Genomic DNA, 23,759 nt, shown 5'->3' on the forward strand with positions numbered 1-23,759 from the left:
AGTTTTATTTCTCAATCAAATGATAAAAATAAAGCAATTGGTCTTTACATATTCTCCTTTTAGTCTAATTTTGCAATCTACCTCAGCCAAATATTCTTTATTCTTATACAATTGCCTTAGCTCAATTTTATAACTCTAGTTCTGACTTTGGTGTGCCACTCTCGACCTCAGTATAATATTCTTTCATACTGCGATCACTTTTCTCTAGAGGATTAAACCTATCATGTTACACAAAACAAGATCAAAAACAGTCAGTTCCTTAATTGGTTAAAAGGGCCTATAAACTAGTCGCAACAGTATTTTTTGTATCTTTTTGTCTTTTATCTTCAACTACTACTACCTAATCTTCCATCCCAAGATCACTTTCCACAAGTGCTGGTTTATCATCCTTAATTATCAGGACTGGCATCTTTCTTCTTGCGTTTCGTCTATCCGTTCGAAACATTATTCCCTGAAATATTTAACTTTGAACCTTGATCACACGACAATCACGTCTTTGTTTTGACTTTTAGATCAAGCTCATTTAACTCCATTTATGTGTTGGAGAGCCTAATGCCAATGCAAAAGAGTGAAGTTACATACAGAATGATGATTTTTACTCATACATTTTAAAACCTAAATACAGGTATATCTAAGGATTTACATAGAAGATAATGGTAGGTATAGATTCCTACAGTTTGTATTGATGCTTTAAATTATTCATTGCTGTTTCATTAAAATATCAGTAAAGATATAGGAGAAGGGTAGCTAAGAAAATATTCAGAAATTTGAGTGTTACAAAACACATAGAACCTCAATACATGTATTTTTATTGATAACAATCCACTTTGTAAAATCTATGTAAAAATACTAAACTCATGCACTGCATCATAACTAGTTATTCCCAGAGATAGTGGCTTCCTGGACTCCACCCTACACAATGGTCTTTAAAAATCTGTTTGATACATAAACACAAGGAAATCTGCAAATGCTGGAAATTCAAGCAAAACACACAAAATGCTGGTGGAACGCTGCAGGCCAGGCAGCACCTATAAGAAGAACTTCTTCCTATAGATGCTGCCTGGCCTGCTGTGTTCCACCAGCATTTTGTGGGTGCTGTTTGAGACATATCAAGGTGATGTGAAGGACTTCAGCAAGCTGTTGATTTGTAAGACAATGCAATATTTGCATTTTGGGAGTTCATCATGAAATACAGGCCATTACAGTGACTTGTGCTAAAATGAATCTGTTGCAAACCAGTTTTAATTGATTTGTGAGTAATTTGTTTCTGGCACTGTCTTCCAGAATAAGACTACAGTTTGGGATTATTACAGCCTCAGCCTTCTAGATTTCCAATGATTTCATTTCTATAGCAATTGTTTCTGCTACCACAATTTTTGGAATCAGACTATCTTCATCACTTGTAGATTGGCATACATAAAGTAAATAGTAGAATCACCAAATCAGGAGATACAAAAACTCTAAAATATTTATTACCAGGCTCAAGGACAGCTCCTATCCCGTTTCGAGCTTCTCTCCCACATAAACTACCTCATCTTGACACCTGCACCTTATTGTCTACCAATACTGCATTTTCTCTGTAACACTAAATTCTGTATTTTATTATTGTTTTGCCCACAAATTACTTGTATTTTGAAGTAATCTGTATGCATGCCTTGCATAACTAATTTTTTTAACTGTATCTCAGTATAGGTGACAATAATAAACCATTAGTTAAATTTCTGTTGTTTTTTTTACCTTACTCTTGAGGTGGGAAAATTTTACAAGATGCTTGACATCATGTCTTTTGTAGAAGCCCTAAATTGTTTTGGAGGCCGAAGATTGCCTGACTGTTATGTGCGTGATCTTCTGCTGCTGTAGCCCATCCACTTCAAAGTTTGATGTGTTGTGCATTGAGAATCTCTTCTGCACACTACTGTTGTAAAGTGTGGTTAGTTGAATTACTGTCACATTCCTGTCAGCTTGAACCATTCTGGCCATTCTCTTCTGACTTTTCTCATTAACAAGGTGTTTTCGGGCACAGAACTGCTGCTCACTGGATGCTTTTTGTTTTTTTTTGCACCATTCTCTGTAAACTCTAGAGACTGTTGTGTGTGAAAATCCCAGGAGATCAGAAGTTTCTGAGATACTCAAACCATCCTGTCTGGCACAAAAATCATTCCACGGTCACACTTCTTCACCACTTTAACGTTTGGTCTGAACAACAACTGAACCTCTTGACCACATCTTCGTGCTTTTGTGTATTGAATTGCTGTTACATGATTGGTTCATTAGTTATTTGTATTACCGATACCTAATAAAATAGCCGCTGAGCATAATTTTTAGAGTATCAATTTGAGGATTTACAGATTGCTATATTCTGTAAACATTGCTTATCTTCAAAGAAAACACTTGTTCAAAACCTCTATAGAATAACCACTATATGAAGGCTTGGTTTGCCTTCAAATTCCTAATTATTCCATCAGATTTTTGTTCAATGAACCATCCCCTTGAATGGTGAAATTGTCAATTAAAATACCCTTTTCTTCCTATTTTGACTATCAGCTTATGAGATGTTTGTAATAGATGACGCAAAGAAATGGAAGAAATTGTATCTATCAGAACAATGTTGTAGCATGTCGTACTGGAAGTTGTTTTTCATTTTATCAGGTCTGTTGTTTCTCTTTCATATCTTCATTATAAAAATACAGTAAACAAATATTGCTAGTTGTCATTTATCTTCCATATCTATGGTTCTGTTGAGAGAGAAGCTGCATGGCGGAGAATTTTTAGATCGTTTTGCATGTTGTACTGTGAAATTAGAATTTTCTTCATTAGTCATGAAAGTTTTGTATTACTAAAATCTAAAATTAAAATCACTTCTGCATTATTCTTAAATTTTCTAAGAGAATATGGGTGTCCAGTGCCAATGAATTTCCATGAAATAACAAAGCTGGCTGCAGTGACTATGTCAGCTTTGTTACTGAATGCCAAAATCAGAGCCTGTTGGCTGTTCTTACTATTTTAATGAAGTTAGTTTGTTTTATCTTAATTACGAAGAGTTCCTCTGATTAAATTTGAATGATGTTTCAAGTCGTATAACAATGTTTTTAAGATCATCTTCTCAATCTAGTTTAAACTTTTACTCTCCTTCTCCATCCCACAATTTATGCAATTGATCAACATCATTGTATCCACAATACTTAGCATAATGCTCAAATGATCTTAATTGAGAAAACAGTTTGTAGAATACAGGAAAATTACAAGCACACCAGTTTTGAAATGCATTGCAAAATGTGTGAATATAGGCATATATAATTCTCATGTGCAAAGTGTCTGAAGTTATGCTAGACAAATCTATGCACATGCTACGAAGTCTCTTTTATGGTCAATACTTGATACAAGGTGCATCTCCCAATGTTAAAGCAACAAAACATATCTGAGTGCAATTATTCCACAAGCTACACTTAAACTATAAAATAATAGACCATGGCAATAAGAAGTACTTTGGTCATATCTAGTGTACTAGTTTTTACTGATGCACAGATATTAAGGAGCTTTCAATTTTTCTAATAATGATTGTTGGTCAAAAACATAATGAATTTAAAAAGATTTGTAAGATGAGCATGTTTCTGCCAGCTTGTTGACAGAATGTGTGAACTGTCAGAGCAGCAGTCTTCAGTTTGTTTTTCTCACCATCTTTAAGTGGCAATTGGTATTGGTTCTTTACTACTAAAGATATATTGATCTGAGAGACAGAATAAAGGAAATCTATTGACACACACTATATTAAAGTTTAATGCTTTTCCACAAAGACTAATATTATCAATCTTTCCATTGATAAAAAACTCCAAATTTATTATTCATACATGACCAAAACACAATTATAAACATAGATTCTAATATGATAAATCATACTACTCAATTTAAGAAAATAATTTTGCAGTGTAGCTATAAGTTGAAACTGCAAGATAAATAGATTATAAAAACTGCATATTAAAATGTCTTTAAACAATTGTTAGGAAAATGGAAAGTATTAGAAGTATTTTATAAGAAAATGCTGCCAATCTTCAAAATATTTCAGCCCCGGAAGTATCATCACCATCTATTGTGCTTATGCTGCCAGATTGGTCTTCATTCATGGATGGTAGAATTACAGACATTTTCAAAGGACCTGCCTGAGGTTCAGAAGATCCTTCTGTACCTTAAAAATAAAGGGAGGAAAAGAACATGAAATCAGATTCCATATAAATGAAAAATTAAACATACTTAGGTTGATGCTCATTTTCTTATCTACATGCGTGAAATAAATGAGAGTTCCTTTCCTTTACAATCATCATATGCTTACTTGATGGCTCAGATTGAGCCCAGTTTATGGAGAAAATGTATAAGGCCATTTTCACCTGAATATCACATAATATATTAGATGAAAGGATGAGTAAGCTAGGGCTTTTCTCTTTGGAGCAAAGTATGATGAGAGACAACTTGAGAGAGCTGTATAAGGTGGTAAGTGGCCTAGATCGAGTAGACAGCCAATGGCTTTTTCCCAGGATGGCAATAGTTAATATGAGATGACATCCTCTTAAAGTAATTGGAGGAAGGTAGAGGGGGGATATCAGAGATACGTTTTATATGGAGAATGGCAAGTGCATAAAGCAAACTGCCAGGGGTGGTGCTAGAGGCAGATACATTGGAGCAGGTATACCCAACGTGGGGTCCATGGACCACTTGCTTAATGGTATTGGTCCATGCCATAAAAAAGGTTGGGAACCTCTGCATTAGGAACATCTAAGATACTGTTAGATAGCCACATGGATGAAAGAGAATCAAAGGGCTATCTGGGAGGGAAGGGTTAGACTGATTGTGGAGCAGGCTAAAAGGTTGGTACAACATTGTTGGTTGAAGAGCTTGTATAATGCTATGTCCTACAACAGTTGTAAAATATGCAGTATAATAAATCTGTGAAAGGTGGCAATGTAAAACTGATTGCTACTTTTTGTTTAATGTTCAAAGAGAGAAGTAGATCATTACTGACCTCAGCAGATGCACATCAAAAATTAGCAAAGGAATATCAAGATCATGAGCATTATGGTTACTCTACATCATTGACATATGTTCATAAGATGATAAAACAAATGTCTGATAGTTGTTTTTTTTTCCAGGAGAGCTGCTGTCTTGTAAATGGTTTTTTTTTCCAGGAGAGCTGCTGTCTTGTAAATGGCCTAATGGGGTCTGGTGTGATGGGCAGCATGTGCAAAAAATCAGTCTCCAGGCTTGATTCATGCACTGATGTTCCTGGGACTGAATGGCCAGTGGGGTAATTGCTTGAGGATAAACTGCTGGCCCTACAGCTGCTGCATCCTGCACTCCCCATTAGGTCCAGATGGAATGGAACATGGTCTAGGTAGTTGACATAAAGTTGCTTTTGATGTGCAGTAGTGAGCCAGGCATTAGGACCAGATGTCAAAGAATTTAAATCAATAATTGACATTATTACATCTGAAAAACTAAGCAACCCTGGCACATTTTCTCATTGGCAACATGTGCATTAATTTTTAGGGTGTGGTGCTGTTGTAAATGTTAAATTTCATTGCAGCCATTAAATGCTTTAAGTGGAAGAGCTCTTAAAATGTAACAATCTTAACCATTCTGTATTTCATCTTCCGCAACCAAAAACCATAAATTCTGTCCTGAAAAGAAAGTAATATTATGTTAAAAGTAATGTCAAAATAATTCAGATATAGCATTCTGTAAATTCAGAATCACCAACTATCTACCACTACAATTCAGCACATATAGCAACACAGAGAAGAAACAGTATGTTCTCTACTTGCAAGCAATTATTTTATCAGCACCAGGTGCTTGATATGTAAAATTATTTCAAGTGTATCAGGAAGTAGCTCAGATATTATTTAACCAACTCTTCATTGCTTCTGATGATGATCTTGCAATATCTAACACATGGTCCTGTAATTAAATTTTTATTAATATTATCATCATCGTCATTCGTATTAAAGAATTTTTTTTCACTGAAATAAGACTGGTCAAAGTAGAACAGTTAGTATTCCAGCAAAATGCAATGGCATTGTCTTTTGACCACACTGGCTTCCCAGTGGTTTTTGCAGAGATAGTGAAAATTCCATGATAGTCTCTTGTCAATATCTAGTGTATTGCTAAACTTTTAATTACAGGGAGAGGATCATTAGAGGAATATTGACTCTTGTCAAAAATGTCACATAAAATGCACAAAGCTTCTTATGGACGTTTACTCATTAAATATCATGCCAGAAGGGCAAGATCTGTTATCAAATCACCAGATCTTATTCATAAATAGATAGTACTGTGTTGCTAGTCACTCTTAATTTTAAGTATTTGGATTTCACGTGATACTTAAATTCCATAAAGCAGAATCTATGTTTTGAATTTAATAAAAACAAAATAAAACACAGAAGGTCTGGATATTGCCTCATGTTACAATAGTATTACAGTTTGATACCCCTTATCTGAAATGCTTGGGGACAGAAGTGTTTCAATTTCAGATGTTTTTGGATTTTGGAATATATAATGACTAGATTGGGAGCACGATCATTTCTGACTCTGAATTTAAGTAGTCTTATACACATCACACTTTTGTACTTAACAGTAAAAATTATTACATACCATTAATATAATGCAAATATAATGTGTGCAGGGTAACAAAAGCAACATAGTGGCATTCAGCTGTTGAACAACAACAAACAACACCAGGCTTTCAGCATCCACTACAATGTCATGTTGTGATTAAAAGGTTACACTATACTGTATTTGTGTTTTATGCTTTTTAGGTTTTATGTAAGGTGTAAAAACAACCAGCATTGTAGAATTGTTCTGATGTTAGATGTTCATCAGTGACAAATCTTGGCAAACTCATTAATGTATTTTTCTGCTGCTTCATGATCAGCAGATGCTTTATCACCACAAATATTTAAAAAATTTAATGATGTGCCTTTTCCTAAATTTCTGCACTCAGCCTGCTGAATATTCACAAATATCTTCAATTTTTGTTTGTCGTGATAGATCTTTGCTTTTTCATGATCAGCAGATGTTTGCAGAAGTGAAGAAGTGGTGTACAAGAACATAAGAAATAGGAGCAGGAGTAGGCCATCTGGCCCATCGAGCCTGCCCCGCCATCAATAATTTCATGGCTGAGGTGGCCACAGACTCATCTCCACCTACCTGCCTTCTCCCCATAACCCTTAATTCTCCTACTATCAAAAATCTATCCAACCTTGTCTTAAATATATTTACTGATGTAGCCTCCACGACTTCATTGAACAGATTCACCACTCTCTGGGAAAAGTAGTTCCTCTTCATCTCCATCCTAAATCTACTCCCCTGAATCTTGAAGCTATGTCCCGTAGTTCTAGTCTCACCTACCAGTGGAAACAACTTTCCTGCCTCTATCTTATCTATCCCTTTCATAATTTTACATGTTTCTATAAGATCTCCTCTCATTTTTCTGAATTCTAGCGAGTACAGTCCCAGACAACTCATAGTCTAACCCCCTCATTTCTGGAATCAACATGGTGAGCCTCCTCTGCACCGCCTCCAAAGCCAGTATATTCTTTCTCAAGTAAGGAGACCAGAACTGCACGCAGTACTCCAGGTGTGGCCTCACCAGTATCTTGTACAGTTGCAGCATAACCTCCCTGCTCTTCAGTTCAATCCCTCTAGCAATGAAGGACAGCGTTCCATTTACCTTCTTAATGCCTGCTGTACCTGCAAATCAACCTTTTGTGATTCATGCACAAGCATTCCCAAGTCCCTCTGCACAGCAGCATGTTGCAATTTTTTACCATTTAAATAATAATCTGCTTTCATTTTTCCTTCCAAAGTGGATGATCTCGTATTTACCAACATTGTACTCCATCTGTCAGACCCTTGCCCACTCACTTAACCTATCTATACCTCTCTGCAGACTCTCCATATCTTCTGCACAATTTGCTTTTCAACTCAATTCAGTATCATCAGCAAACTTAGATATACTACACTCCGACCCCTCTTCCAGATCATTAATGTACAACGTGAACAGTTGTGGGCCTAACACCGACCCCTGCGACACACCGCTCACCACTGATTGCTGACCAGAGTAACACCCATGTATCCCAACTCTCTACTTGCTATCAATTAACCAATTCTCTAGCCATGCTAATTCATCACCCCCAACTCTATGCAGCAATTATCTTATGAATAATTCTCTTGTGTGGCACCTTATCAAACACCTTCTGGAAATCCAAGAAATAACTCCATCTGTTCCCCTCTATCCACTACGCTCGTTATATCCTCAAAGAACTCAGTAAGTTTGTCAAACAAGACCTGCCGTTGGCAAAAGAATAAACCAGGGACGGTAGTGCACCCGTGGCTGAAAAGAGAAATTAGGGATAGTGTCCAAAGAAGAAACATATAAATTAGCAAAAAAAAAGCGGCACACCTGAGGACTGGGAGAAATTCAGAGGCCAGCAGAGGAGGACAAAGGGCTTAATTAGGAAAGGGAAAAAAGATTATGAGAGAAAGCTGGCAGGGAACATAAAAACTGACTGTAAAAGCTTTTATAGATTCGTGAAAAGAGAAAGATTGGTCAAGACAAATGTAGGTCCTTTACAGTCAGAAACAGGTGAATTGATCATAGGGAATAAAGACATGGCAGACCAACTGAATAACTACTTTGGTTCTGTCTTCACTAAGGAGGACATAAATAATCTTCCGGAAATAGTAAGGGACCGAGGGGCTAGTGAGATGGAGGAACTGAGGGAAATACATGTTAGTAGGGAAGTGGTGTTAGGTAAATTGAAGGGATTAAAGGCAGATAAATCCCCAGGGCCAGATGGTCTGCATCCCAGAGTGCTTAAGGAAGTAGCCCAAGAAATAGTGGATGCATTAGTGATAATTTTTCAAAACTCCTTAGATTCTGGATTAGTTCCTGAGGATTGGAGGGTGGCTAATGTAACCCCACTTTTTAAAAAAGGAGGGACAGAGAAACCGGGAATTATAGACCGGTTAGTCTGACATCGGTGGTAGGGAAATTGCTAGAGTCGGTTATCAAAGATGTGATAACAGCACATTTGGAAAGAGGTGAAATCATTGGACAAAGTCAGCATGGATTTGTGAAAGGAAAATTATGTCTGACGAATCTTATAGAATTTTTTGAAGATGTAACTAGTAGAGTGGATGGGGAGAGCCAGTGAATGTGGTATATTTAGATTTTCAAAAGGCTTTTGACAAGGTCCCACACAGGAGATTAGTGTGCAAACTTAAAGCACACAGTATTGGAGGTATGGTATTGATGTGGATAGAGAATTGGTTGGCAGACAGGAAGCAAAGAGTGGGAGTAAACGGGACCTTTTCAGAATGGCAGGCAGTGACTAGTGGGGTACCGCAAGGCTCAGAGCTGGGACCCCAGTTGTTTACAATATATATTAATGATTTAGATGAGGGAATCACATGCAGCATCTCCAAGTTTGCGGATGACACAAAGCTAGGTGGCGGTGTTAGCTGTGAGGAGGATGCTAAGAGGATGCAGAGTGACTTGGATAGGTTAGGTGAGTGGGCAAATTCATGGCAGATGCAATTTAATGTAGATAAATGTGAGGTTATCCACTTTGGTTGCAAGAACAGGAAAACAGATTATTACCTGAACGGTGGCCGATTAGGAAAAGGGGAGATGCAATGAGACCTGGGTGACATTGTACATCAGTCATCGAAGGTGGGCATGCAGGTACAGCAGGGAGTGAAAAAGGCAAATGGTATGTTGGCATTCATAGCAAAAGGATTTGAGTACACGAGCAGGGAGGTTCTACTGCAGTTGTACAAAGCCTTGGTGAGACCGCACCTAGAATATTGTGTGCAGTTTTGGTCCCCTAATCTGAGGAGACATTCTTGCCATAGAGGGAGTACAGAGAAGGTTCACCAGATTGATTCCTGGGATGGCGGGACTTTCATATGAAGAAAGACTGGATCGACTAGGCTTATACACACTGGAATTTAGAAGATTGAGGGGGGATCTTATTGAAACGTATAAAATACTAAAGGGATTGGACAGGCTAGATGCAGGAAGATTGTTTCCGATGTTGGGGAAGTCCAGAACAAAGGGTCACAGTTTAAGGATAAAGGGGAAGCCTTTTAGGACCGAGATGAGGAAAAGCTTCTTCACACAGAGAGTGGTGATTCTGTGGAATTCTCTGCCACAGGAAACAGTTGAGGCCGGTTCATTGGCTATATTTAAGAGGAAGTTAGATACGGCCCTTGTGGCTAAACGGATCAGGGGGTATGGAGAGAAAGCTGGTACAGGGTTCTGAGTTGGATGATCAGCCATGATCATACTGAATGGCGGTGCAGGCTCGAAGGGCCGAATGGCCTACTCCTGCACCTATTTTCTACGTTTCTATGTTTGCTAAATCCAAGCTACATCTGCCTGATGCATCCATTTCTTCTAGATGCCTCACTATTTCTTCTTTAATGACAGCTTCAAGCATTTTCCCAACTACAGATGTTAAACTAACTGGCCTATAGTTACCTAACTTTTGCCTATATCTTTTTTTGAAAAGTGGTGTTACATTCACCGTCTTCCAATCTGCCAGGGCAAGCCCAGAGTCCAGAGAATTTTGGTAAATTATCACCAAAGCCTCTACTATAACTTCTGCCATTTCTTTCAGTACCCTGGGATGTATTCCATCAGGACCAGGGGACTTGTCTATCTTCAGGCCCACAAGTTTGCTCAGCACTACCTCTTTAGTGATAGCTATTGTATCAATGTCCTCACCTCCCATCGCATTTGTAATATCTCTTTGGCATGTAAGTTGTATCATCCACTGTGAAGACTGACTGAAAATAGTCATTGAAAGCCTCGGCCATTTCCTCGTTACCCAATATCAATTCCTTCTTCTCATTCTTCAAAGGACCTACATTCACTTTAGCCCACCTTTTCAACTTTATATAATAATTATAAGAACTTTTACTATCTTTTTATATTTTGTGCTAGATTTCTTTTCATAATCTAGCTTCCCTTTCTTTATTGCTCGCTTAGTGGTACTTCGTTGCTGCTTAAAGTTTTCCCAATCAGGACTTCCGATAAGATGGCGATTGCTTAGCTGCTCCGAACTTTTGTTCCATTACTGTCGCTATCTTTGCACTAAATGTCTCCATTTTTTAAACCTTAGTCAGGAACTTTTTCGGTACCTCTTACTTGCCTGTGAACACATCTAACTTACAATGTCTAGCAAGAGCTCTAAATCCGGGAGAAAGGAAGCTCTGGCTCTCTCAGACAAGACCCTGGCTGCGGTCGGTCAGCTCCGAGACAAAATTTTAAAGGAATTTAATACCGCTTTCAAACAGTTGGAGGACAAACTTGATCAGATCAACGACAAGGTGGGCAAACAGGCCCAACACTTATCTCACATCGATTCGACTTCTGAAGATTTAGAAAGTCGTGTTCGATACTTGGAGACTCTCTGTTCCAGCTTGGAGGAAAAGTGTAACAAACTCCTTTTCAAAATGGTGGATCTCGAAAATCGCAGCAGATGCTGCAATCTTAGAATTCTTGGACTGCCAGAGGCCACCGAACAGGGATCAACAGTGAAGTTTTTCGCCGAGTTTCTCTGTGAGATATTCGGGAAAGATTTGCTCCCGAACCCGCCTGAGCTCGAACAGGCACACCGGGTCCATGTTCCTGCCGGAATTCTGGGCAACCGCCCGCGACCAGTAATCTTGTGCTTCCATCAATACCAGGTAAAACACCGTCTGATCGTAGAGGCACGTCGCAGAGGTTCTTTTATTTTCCAGGATACAACCATTCGCTTTGTGGAATATTTTGCACCCTAGACCTTAAAGATGCGCGCTGAGTTTAAAGGCGCAATGAAAGTGCTTTTTGATCGTGGTTTTAAACCTTCGCTTCGTTCCCCTGCTGATCTACGAATCAAACTTAACACTGGGAAATACAAATGGTTTAAGTCAGCCAAGGAAGCTGAAGCATTTTGTGGTGAACTATGTGCCTGTCTGGACACGCCCCCTTCTGACTGCTCCTGTGGCTCCTCCCACAGGCCCCTGTATAAAGGCGATCAAGGCCTGATCCTCTGCCTCAGTCTCCAGGACATAGTATGATGGTCACTCACTCCTGGTTCCTTCTTCCAGCCAATAAAAGCCGATATCTCGCCTTACGTCTCAGTGTGAATTATTGATGGTGCATCACATTTGTGGCAAGTCTTCCGGCTATCCAGCCATCTTCGGAACCCGATCAGACCTCCTAAAATGGTGGATAAGTACTTCTCGTAGTAAAATTACTTTTTCTGGACTCAGACTTTACTTGAATCATTCAGACATTATTCATCGAAACTCTAAGGGCTGTTGACAATCTCTCCCTGGATTTGGTGTGTGTGAAATCTATCTTTTATTGTTGTACAACTTTATCTACAGAGTTCTACAACTGACTTTAACTTGTTTTGGAGGTTTGTAGTCTTCAGTGAAGGCCTTCCTGTTTGTTGGTTCACAGTTTAATTGTCGATCTATTTTCCCCCTTTTTAATATTTATTTATTTATTTATTTATCTATCTATTTATCTATTTATTTATTTATCTATTTATCTATTTATTTATTTATTTATTTATTTATTTATCTATCTATCTATTTATCTATCTATCTATCTATCTATCTATTTATCTATTTATTTATTTATTTATTTATTTATTTATTTATTTTATTATACTTTTTTCTTTTCTTCACCCCTTTTTTCTAATTTCTGAATTTTTTCTCTCTTCTCTGTAAATGGTTGATAAATACTCATCTTGAATTTATAATTTTCCCTTTCCTCTCTTTTTTATCCCGTTTTTTCCTTTCTCTTACTTTATTCTTCTATAATTTTTTCACTGGCAGGTTAGTTTTGGTCCTCTTCCGATTTTCTCTGTATTAAGTTTTATATTCCTGCAGAAGGTGTTCTAATCTGTAGTTATGTTTTTTAGTGCATAAACTAGTTACTATTTATTATAGTATTTATACGGAACTGCTGTTAATGACACAGATCTGGAAGTTGTATTTGGGTTAAGTTTTTTGGTAGAGCTAGCTACTTGTTTTGGTAGCCGTCTAGTTTTGGGTTGTGTGGGTGGGGTGGATTTTCTAGTTCCAACATCACTCACTGTATATATTATATCTCTTTATCGCTCGGGACATGTATATGTGTTGATTTTACGAATCTATGTTTACATCTCTGCTCCCAGACTGCTATTGTACTGCTTGACTTTTTATATGCCTTCTGCCTTTTATGCATTAGTAATCGATAATGGCTAGTGCACTTAAATTCGTGAGCTGGAATGTAAAGGGATTGAATCACCCTGTTAAAAGGAGGAAGGTATTCTCACATATCAAACAACTCAAAGCTGACATTGCTTTCCTTCAAGAAACTCATATTCGTTGCTCTGATAACTCCCGGCTTTTGTCAAAGTGGGCGGGTCAGCATTTTCATTCATCCTTTACCGCTAAAGCTAGGGGAGTCTCCATTCTTATTAACTCAAATATTCCTTTTGAACTCCATAATAAAATATCTGATATAAATGGCCGTTTTATTATTGTTTCTGGTAAACTATATAACACTAAAGTTGCACTAGCAAACCTGTATGCCCCCAACTTTGATGATGTTAATTTTTTTGAACGTTTTTTTTCCCTCACTACCAGACTTAAACTCATACTCTCTTATACTGGGTGGTGACTTTAATTGTTGGTTAGATCCCAATTTGGATCGATCGTCCTCTGTTACCAGACCACCTACTAAATCTGCCTTAGCTATCCAATCGTTTCTCTCTAATTATGGTATCTCTGATATATGGCATTTCCTCCATCCTACGGAGAGAGATTATTCTTTTTTCTCACATGTTCACCATACCTTCACTAGAATTGATTATTTCTTACTCGATAACTAACTTATTCCATTTGCCCACTCTTGTGACTATCAGAGTATACTGATCTCTGACCATGCCCCAATTACTCTCTCTCTGAATTTGCCTGGTCTCCCTCAGAGGAATAAACACTGGCGGTTTGATCCAACTTTACTATCGAATGATGATTTTAAAAAATTTATTAAGGATCAGATAACCTTTTATTTTAACACTAATACATCACCTTAAGTGCCATCCCAGATTGTCTGGGATGCCATGAAAGCATATCTGAGGGGGCAAATAATCTCTTACACAGCAAATCTCAACAGAAGATCCCGTGCAGATCGATTAGACCTCATTAACCAGATTAAAGAATTGGATCAAATATATGCCCAAACTAAGAACCCTGAATTATACAAGAAGCGTGTTGAACTCCAAACTAAATTTAACCTTCTGTCCACTCAACCTGTCGAACGCCAACTTCTTGAAAGCAAGAGTCGCTTTTACATTCATGGGGATAAGTCTGGTAAATTCCTAGCCAGTCAGCTGAGGTGTTCCAAAGCCAAACAACATATTACAAAGATCCGGAAGGAGGAACGGAGACTTTACATCAGATCATTTAGAAATTAATGACGCATTTAAAAAATTTTATTCTCGGCTTTATTCCTCTGAATCTCTGAATGACAATATCTCTGTTGATCAATTTTTACAGGATCTGAATATCCCCTCACTTTCATCTGATTTCAAAGCCAAACTCAATGCGCCTATGTCATTAGAAGAAATATCTACTGCAATTTCTGCACTGTCCTCAGGGAAATCTCCTGGACCTGATGGGTTCCCTGTAGAATTTTATAAATCATTCTCTTCTCTTCTTTCTCCTCAGTTACTTTCAGTATTATCTGACTCGTTTAATTACGGCAAATTGCAACCCTCTTTCAGTGAGGCATCTATTATTCTTCTTTTAAAAAAGGGCAAAGACCCAACAGAGTGCTCCTCGTATAGGCCGATCTCTCTGCTCAATGTCGATGTAAAGATCTTAGCTAAAGTTTTGGCTCATAGATTAGAAACCGTCATTCCCTCCATTATCTCTGATGACCAAACAGGCTTTATTAAAAACCGTTTCCCTTTTTTTAACATTCGGCATCTATTTAATATCTTATACTCACCTCCAACTGGGATTCCTGAATGTGTTATTTCCCTCGATGCGGAGAAAGCATTTGATCGTATAGAGTGGAACTACCTTTTTGCAGTTTTAGAAAAATATGACCTTGGCCAAAGTTTCATCTCTTGGATCCAATTGCTGTACCTGCGTCCTACTGCCTCTGTTTTAACCAATTTTCAGAAATCCCAAGTATTTAATCTCAAACGTGGCACACGCCAGGGATTCCCCCTAAGTTCCTTTCTCTTTGATTTGGCTATGGAACCTCTGGCGATAGCATTTCGAAACTGCCCTGAATTGACTAGGATTTGGAGAGGGGGTGTTGAGCATAAAGTTTCTCTCTATGCTGATGACTTATTACTCTTTCTCTCAAATCTGTCTACATCCTTACCTCTAACGTTTTCACTTCTTGACCAGTTTAGCCAGATCTCTGGCTATAAACTTAATTTACATAAGAGTGAACTTCTCCCAATTAATAAAGAAGCACAAGAACTAACATTTCATGATCTCCCTTTTAAAGTAGTCCATAATCAATTTACTTATCTTGGAATTACAGTCACAAGGAAGTTTAAAGATCTCTTTCGTGAAAACTTTGCCAATCTTTCATATGCTATAAAACAGAGTCTGGTACAATGGTCACCTCTATCTATGTCTTCGGTAGGTCGTATTAATGTTGTGAAAATGTATGTTCTCCCCAAATTTTTATACCTATTTCAATCTATCCCAATTTTTATTCCTAAATCTTTTTTTGATTCCTTAGACTCTATTATTTTGTCATATCTGTGGAAGAATAAGCGCTCTAGAATTAATAAAATCCATCTCCAAAAATCTAAAAAAGAGGGTGGCATGGCTTTACCCAACTTTCGTTTATATTATTGGGCAGCTAATATACGTTGTGCTACCTTCTGGTCTTTCTTCCATGGCCAACTCGAATGCCCTAACTGGGTGGCGATGGAGCTGAGCTCCACTAAAGAATTATCTATCTCTGCACTTCTTGGCTCTGCACTCCCTAGTAGTCTGCCCAGATCAATAGCTAATCCTCTTGTTAGACACACTTTGCGTATATGGGCTCAGATCAGGAAATGCTATGGTTTCCAGGGGTTTTCCGTTTCCAGCCCTATTGCTCATAATCACCTTTTTTTACCTACTACATATGATTCAGCATTCCAGGTTTGGTATAGGAAGGGCATTAGACATTTTGAAGATCTTTTCATTGATAATCGCTTTGCTTCTTTTCAGCAGCTCTCTGTTAAGTTCAATCTGCCCAATGCTCATTTTTTCAGATATCTCTAAATCCGACACTTTAATTCCTAACTTTCCTGAAATGCCTGCGAAAAATGCTATGGACCTATTTCTTTCCATGAATCCACTAGGTAAAGGCTTAATATCAATCATCCGAGATAAACTAGCAGCCTTACGACGGGCCCCCATGGATAAAATCAAAATGGCTTGGGAGCAGGATTTAAATATCTCCTTATCTGAGGAGAGTTGGGATTCAGTTCTCAAATCGGTTAACTCAACCTCTCTTTGTGCTCGCCACTGCCTTTTACAGTTTAAAATTGTTCATAGAGCCCATTTGTCTAAATCTAAACTATCTCGATTCTACCCTAGCGTTAGTCCGCTCTGTGATAAATGCAAGAGGGGTGTGGCCTCTCTCATCCATATGTACTGGTTCTGTCCTGGCTTGGAGAAATTCTGGAAAGATGTCTTCACTACGTTATCGTGTATTCTGAATCAGCACCTAGAACCAAACCCCTTAATTGCTCTGTTTGGTTTTTGGGGCGAGACACATTTATGTCTGGGTCCGACCAAATCCTGAATATTATCCTTTGCCTCTCTCCTGGCTAGACGCTTGATCCTCCTCAGATGGAGAGATGTTGCCCCGCCCACTCATGCTCAATGGCTTAACGACATCATGGCCTGTTTGGACCTCGAAAAAATTCATTATTCAGTTCTCAATTCGGATCTAAAGTTCCATAAGGTCTGGGGACCTTTTATTGAGTACTTTCATAACCTTCCTCTTGACTAGGTTTTTTTTTTCTTTTCGGTCCCTTGCTTTCAGCTCCTTTTTTTTTCTGGTAGAAGGCATTATTACCCTCTGTTGCTGAGTGTATTCACAGTCTGGGAGTTTGGCTGTCCAGACTTATACTCTCTATATTGTGTTGTGGTTGGTCTGGAGTTGCTGTTGTTTTTTTCTTGTGTTGTGGGGCTTGGGGAGGACACTAAGCTTACTTGTCTTTAATTCAGGTGCTTTTTTTTTGCTAAATTCTCTTCCTTTGTAGCATATTGTTATTGTATGCTTAATTTTGCACTGTTTTAATGTTCCTCATTGGGATTTGGGGTTTTTAATTTGTAAAATGTTTTGAAAAACTAATAAAAAAATATATATAAAAAAAGTTTTCCCAATCTTCCATTTTCCCACTACTCTACGCAACTGTATGCATGAGCTTTTAGTTTGATGTCTTCTTTTATTTCCTTAGTTATCCAAGGCTGGCTCTCCCCACCCTTACTGTCCTTGCTCTTAACTGGGATATATTTTTGTTGAGCACTGTGAAAAATCTCCTTGAAAGTCTTCCACTGTGCCTCAACTGTCCCACCACATAGTATGTTCCTTCTGACATTGACAAATCCACTCTTTCAATACACATTCAAGATCTTCATTTTTTGCTTTATGCAATGTTTTACATTTTTTTCATTAACTTTTGTTCATTACATATGTAAGGTCACTTTTCAGAAATGTCTGTGACGTGCAGAGACCTGTGTATCACCTGGGAACCTTCCTAGTGCTTTGTAGAATTTGTACTGTCATGTTAACACCCAAAAAAACTTTGGATTTCGGAAGTTTACGGAGTTTGGATTTTCGGATAAGGGGTACTCAACCAGTATTCATTTTAGAGTACCAACTTCAAAGGGAGTACTTAAGGAAGTAAATCTTTCTTTGTTCCTCAGTTTGTTTTTCCTTGCTCAAGACACCCTAGAGACTTCCATATTCCTTTGAAAAGATGTGACAGGAAGCTGTGATATTTCAAGTATTGTCAAAATAAATTTGGAAGTAGTTAATACTTCTAATTGTAGAAAAGATTCAAAAAATGGAATGGAAAAATGAAAAATTGGCCGGAATTATAAATATGCAAAATGGTAGCATTTGTACAAAAGTATTAGATTTAAAAACTGGAATTTTAAAATCAAACTTCTAAAGCATTTTCAATTGCACTTATCCATTCAACAAGAAGAAGTTGGAAATCATTTTTTTTTATAAACAAACATATCTCTGCTGCATGGTTTGCTTTTGGGAACTTCAGAAATATTTCCTGAAAATGAGTTAGCCTTTCAACCTGTTTCAGAATTCATGGAAAGACTAAAACAGCAGGACTTTATATTTTGTTCAGTTTGCAAAATACTAATATTTCTGTATGGGATATCTATTCACAAAAAAAAACATAATAATCATTAAGAAAAGCACCTAGACTGTTCTTTTTACAGAGATCTGAAAATGGACAGATAAATATTTGGAAGCACTTTCTTGTTCCTGCATCTAAGCATAATGGATCACCTGGAAGTTGTAAAAATAAGATCTGTGGATATCCATTATAGATTTGCCAAATTAATCACCTGAATATCCTTTCAGCTAATACAATTGTTCTGATGGAAGCACTCTACTCTTAACTCAATTACTTCTTTTAATTGTCCATTTTACCTTGCTACTTTAATTACTAAATAAAATGACTGAATAATTTTTTTATTCAGAAGATGATGGAGGTAAATAAGAACATAACAGGGACACAAAAGATGTAGAAAATAGAGTAGGTCTTTCAGTCCATTGAGCCTAGTCTTCCATTCAACATGATCCTGTGCAATATTCTATCGCAGTGTCATTTTCCTACGCTATATGGAAATCTCCTGATGACTGAAATTCATAAATTTATTGAGTTTTGAATGTAATTAATTCAATAGGTTTCAATAGGTACATTTAATGTCAGAGAAATGTATGCAATATACAATCCTGAAATTCCTCTTCTTCGCAAACATCCACAAAAACAGACGAGTGCCCCAAATAATGAATGACAGTTAAATGTTGAACCCCAAAGTCCCCCAGCTCCCCCTCCCATGCATAAGCAGCAGCAAATGACGACTCTGCTCCTCCACCAGCAAAACAGCATCTGTACCCCCCACTGAGCATTCAAGCTGGCAGCAAAGCATCAATAAAGACACAGACTTGCAGTACCCGAAAGACTACTCGTTCACTCAGTAATTTGACATACCACAGGCTGTCGCTCTTCCTAATAAGGGAAAAAGAGGACTCCCCATTTCACTCCACAAACATCCAAATAATGCAAAGATTCACCATTAGCTGAGTGAAGAAATTTCTCCTCATTTCAGTCCATAATGGCCTAACCTTTGTTTTGAGATTGTGACACTGAGTGTTAGACTTCTTAGAAAGGGGAAACATTCTACCCAATGTCATCTGGTTGTCCACTCTATTAACATGTCACGTTAAGAGACCAATCACTCTTCTAAATTCTAGAGAATAAAGGTCCAATCTTTCTTCATGTGATGGACTCAGCATCCCAGGAAAAGTCTGGAGAACCTTTGCCGCACTCTCTTTTCATCAGGTAAAGAGCTCAATACTCCAGATCCAGGCTCAATACAGCTATATAAGGTGCAAGAGCAAAGGTCCAAACACTTTGATTACAAAATATTTGCAAAGTTTATATGGAGATTCAAGACTCTACAGATGTGGGAATCTGAAGCAAAAAGAAAAAAAAACAAACTGCTGGAGGAACTCAGCGGGTCAGGGAGTTCTTGATGTAGGGTCTCACTCTGAAACATTGACTATCTCTCTGCCGTCATGGATGATGTCTGATTGCTGAGTTCCTCCAGCAGTTTGTTTATTTGTAAAGTTTATATCACTGTCCGATCCATTAAAACCTACAATCTTGAAAGCATTAAAAGCTCTTTTAGTAAGCTGTGCTGTCACTCGTCAAGATGTTTCATAAATCAAAAAAATTATCTAAGGCTACAACTTCCTGCAAACAAATAGGCAAATTACTAGCACCTGTGAGAAATTGTACATCATTCCCACTCTGAAAGACTTGAAACAATATTATTTACATGTTTTCTCTTAATACTCAATTCTACTGACTTTGACATCAATCCCTTTCAACTGCACACTTTAAATACCTAACAAACCTGTTGTCACAGATGGTGTTCTTGAAATACAAATGCTATCTTCTTAAGCTTGAATGGAGCACCTGGGGCCATTTAAAGCAACATTATCCAACTTTCAAGGATCACTGACAGATTCTCCTTCCAACAGTTCCTTGAGCATACTAAGTCTAGCTGATATGTGGTTCATCATTACAAGATATTTTTGAAAGCCAGATGGCACTCTGAAGTAGAACAGGTCACCTCAAAACATCTCTCTCAATGCAATTTGCATTTCTTTGATGATCACGTTTTCTTCTTCGTTCTGCTACAAGAAAAGCACTTTGCTCATATATGTTTGATATGAGTCACTTGTTAATATGAAAACTGCTATTCTGCATTAACTTTGGGTTTACAAACTGATTTCCTGTTGTGTATAAAATACAAATTATGTCACAGGTGATGAAATGCATTTTAGAAGTTTTCTGAATTTTATATATTAGATGTAGTGCATAAGGATTTATGGTTTATTCAAACATTATTGTATGTTTTGCAATTCAGAATTAGAATCAGGTTACCTGCGTTAGCATGAAATTTGTTAACTTAGCAGCAGCAGTTCAATGCAATACATAATATAGAAAAGAAAAAAATAAAATAAAAATAATTATAAGAAAGAAAGAAGTACATCAGTTACAGTACATGTATATTGAATAGATTAAAAAATATGCAAAAAAACCCAGAAATAAAATGGCCATTTAGGAATCGGATGGCAGAGGGGGAAGAAGCTGTTCCTAATTCGCTGAATGTGTGCCTTCTGGCTTCTGTACCTCCGACCTGATGGTAACAGTGAGAAAAGGGTATGCCCTGGGTGCTGGAGGTCCTTAAAAAATGGACACTACCTTTCTGAGACACCGTTCCCTGAAGATGGCCTGGGTACTTTGTAGGCTAGTACCCAAGGTGGAGCTGACTAGATTTACAAACCTCTGCAGCTTCTTTCAGTCCTGTGCAGTAGCCCACTCCACACCCCCCATACCAGACAGCAGGGCAGTAATGCAACCATAGTTATGGTGTTGTCAATTGTGATTTCACAGGGAAGGTTAGAAGAAAGATATTCAAAGTTTAACCCCAGTCTACCTTCATGCAATGTTGCAAAAAACAATAGAATTGATGGTTAGCCCAGATAAAAGCACAGAACCACAGCATGCAATAATTTTTGATATTTGTGTGACTTTCAATTGTATTTTATATATGTATTTAGTAATTTATTTTATAAACAGAGTTCAACCTCTGACTGCATAATGTGTCCTTTTACTTCAACTACTATCAACGTGTATTCCGACCTGGTCAGGACTGCTATAAGCCCATAGATGCACAAGACAAATCTGTGCTTCTTTCGTTAGCAGTGCTTCTCTTCCTCTATCACCAATATAAAATTATAGAATCATAGAGCTCAGAAATGGTCCCTTTTGCCCATCTCATCAGTCATTTATGAAGCTATCTGTGCTAATCTTGCTCGTCTGCATTAGCACTGTAAACCTCTCTGCATTTCCTCTTTTCTGCATATACTACATCCTCTGGCAGCCCATTTCTCATCTGTGTGAAAAACTTAACCCTCAGATCTGCTTTCAATTTGTTCTCCTAAATCTCAGCAACCCATTTTCTACTATATTCATTCCAGCGTTACTTCTTTGAATTCCAAAGCCAGAGGATATCACAATGTATCATCTTAACCAATGCTACAGTGTTTTGGGTATCTCTTTTCAAACTGGTGTATCATGATGACTGTAGTTCCCACCATATGAGAAGTCTTTGCATAAAGTGGACAATTGCCTATATCACCCAAAACAATTCCTTCCTTCTGCAATTTGTATTAATTAAGATACCCATGGGACTTAAATCATTACACCATATGATATGTTGTTTTGTTGTTTATATATCAATGAAGTTTCCTCGCAATCATGGAAATAAGATTTATGTATCCACATTTATCCTGTAATTAAAATAATACACTCATTGGTTCTCAAAAATAGTCTGTTTCATATTTAATTAATTTTAGGGCAGTATTTCTCTCCTTATTATCCAGCCCTCTTTACCAGGCTGAAGGGAAACTCAGTTAATGTTAAATTAATTTGATAAAAGTAACGATCAGATGCTCCTTGTGGTTTATGCATATGATTTTACTGAAAACTAATACCATTCAATAGGGTGTTACAAAAAGGTTTGGTGATAAATACATATAGGCAGAATGTCCACTACTCATTCATAACAAGGAGAAACCAATCAGTCAATGGTTGATCACACATCCAATGCTTTGAAAATTGATAACTCCTGGTAGAACACAGTATACTACAGTGCAGTACAGGCCCTTCGGACCACAATGTTGTGCCAATCTCTGACATCTCCCTATACTTTCTTCCAATCACCTTAAAAATTCTCTCCCTGGCATTAGCCACTTCTGCCCTGGAAAGAAAGTCTCTGATTATGCACTCAACCTATGCCCCACATCATCTTGTATACTTCGACCAAGTCCTTCACTCCAAAGAGAAAAGCCCTAGCTCACTCAACTCATCTTCATAAGACAGTTCTCTAAACCAAGCAGCATCCTGGTAAATCTCCTCTGCACCCTCTCTAAAATTTCCACGTCCTCCTTATAGTGAGGCATGCATAACTGAACACAATATTCCATGTGTGGTCTAACCAGGGTTTTACAGAGCTGCAACATCACCTTGAACTCTAAATGCTGGAAATCATGGAACATATGTTAATCAGTTTTTCTTGCAGACTGACCTGTTGAGCATTTCCAGTATTTTCTGTTTTATATCCAATTAAAAACTGACCATACAGCATGAAGAAATGGAAATTGTTTTCCTCTACATGCTGTGGCTACATACCAAGGTACAAATATATGAAATCCTGCCTTGCTGAGTATACATGTGTTGTGTGTTGTTCACCATTATCATGAATTGAAGAGACCAACATAGCTAAGGCATTTTTTGCAGAATTTTAGAAGGCTCAATTCTTTTATTTTCATATTGGGATTTTAACACTGGTTTAGGCCCAAAATTCAAATATATCTACGTTTCTTTCTTATTTTCAGGATTGGTTTTACTGCTAATAAGCCAAAGTGGAAGCAAAGTTGGTAGAAGATGGATCGAGATATGTGATGGTATTTAAGAGAAGTTGGAGCTGACTACTCCGTTTCCCATCCCCCCCCCGGCCTTGAGCATTAACATGCTGCAGAGACTTCTGTAAACTAGGAAGAATATAGTATTAAAAGGCACTTTCTTCATTTGTCAGCAAACGGGATAACTAAATTGAAAAAGACAACAGCTATTTTGAATACTGATCCTAGTGTAGCTAAAATGGACAGAGCATTTTAAACTTAAAATTGGGAGTAATGCAGTCAAATTCTTTAAATTCCATACATTCCAGGGAGAATTTTTTTAACTGTTGGGCCATGGCATTGAATATACATATCAATAGAACCGACCCATGTTTGCCCAGTCGTTCATGTTATGTTTGTTCTTTAACAAAGACAAACTTGCACGGATAAAAATGCTATAACTATTTTATTTACA

At 37.6% G+C, this 23,759-nt stretch overlaps 1 protein-coding gene across 2 annotated transcripts in view; it reads right to left on the bottom strand.

Annotated features, from left to right (window-relative positions):
- Positions 1-3,793: 3,793 nt before the first annotated feature.
- The window catches only part of kiaa0586 (KIAA0586 ortholog), a 524,067-nt gene continuing 504,101 nt past the window's right edge, over positions 3,794-23,759 (bottom strand). Inside the window, exon 31 of one of the 2 annotated variants that reach the window (XM_059957145.1) lies at positions 3,794-4,183. In XM_059957145.1, coding sequence (XP_059813128.1) covers positions 4,050-4,183 — 134 coding nt within the window. In that variant the 3' untranslated portion in view covers positions 3,794-4,049. The remainder of the gene's footprint in view (positions 4,184-23,759) is intronic. The other variant, XM_059957155.1, reaches the window with a different exon arrangement.

The sequence above is a fragment of the Hypanus sabinus genome, chromosome 2 (assembly GCF_030144855.1).
Source record: "Hypanus sabinus isolate sHypSab1 chromosome 2, sHypSab1.hap1, whole genome shotgun sequence".
Lineage (NCBI taxonomy): Eukaryota > Metazoa > Chordata > Chondrichthyes > Myliobatiformes > Dasyatidae > Hypanus > Hypanus sabinus.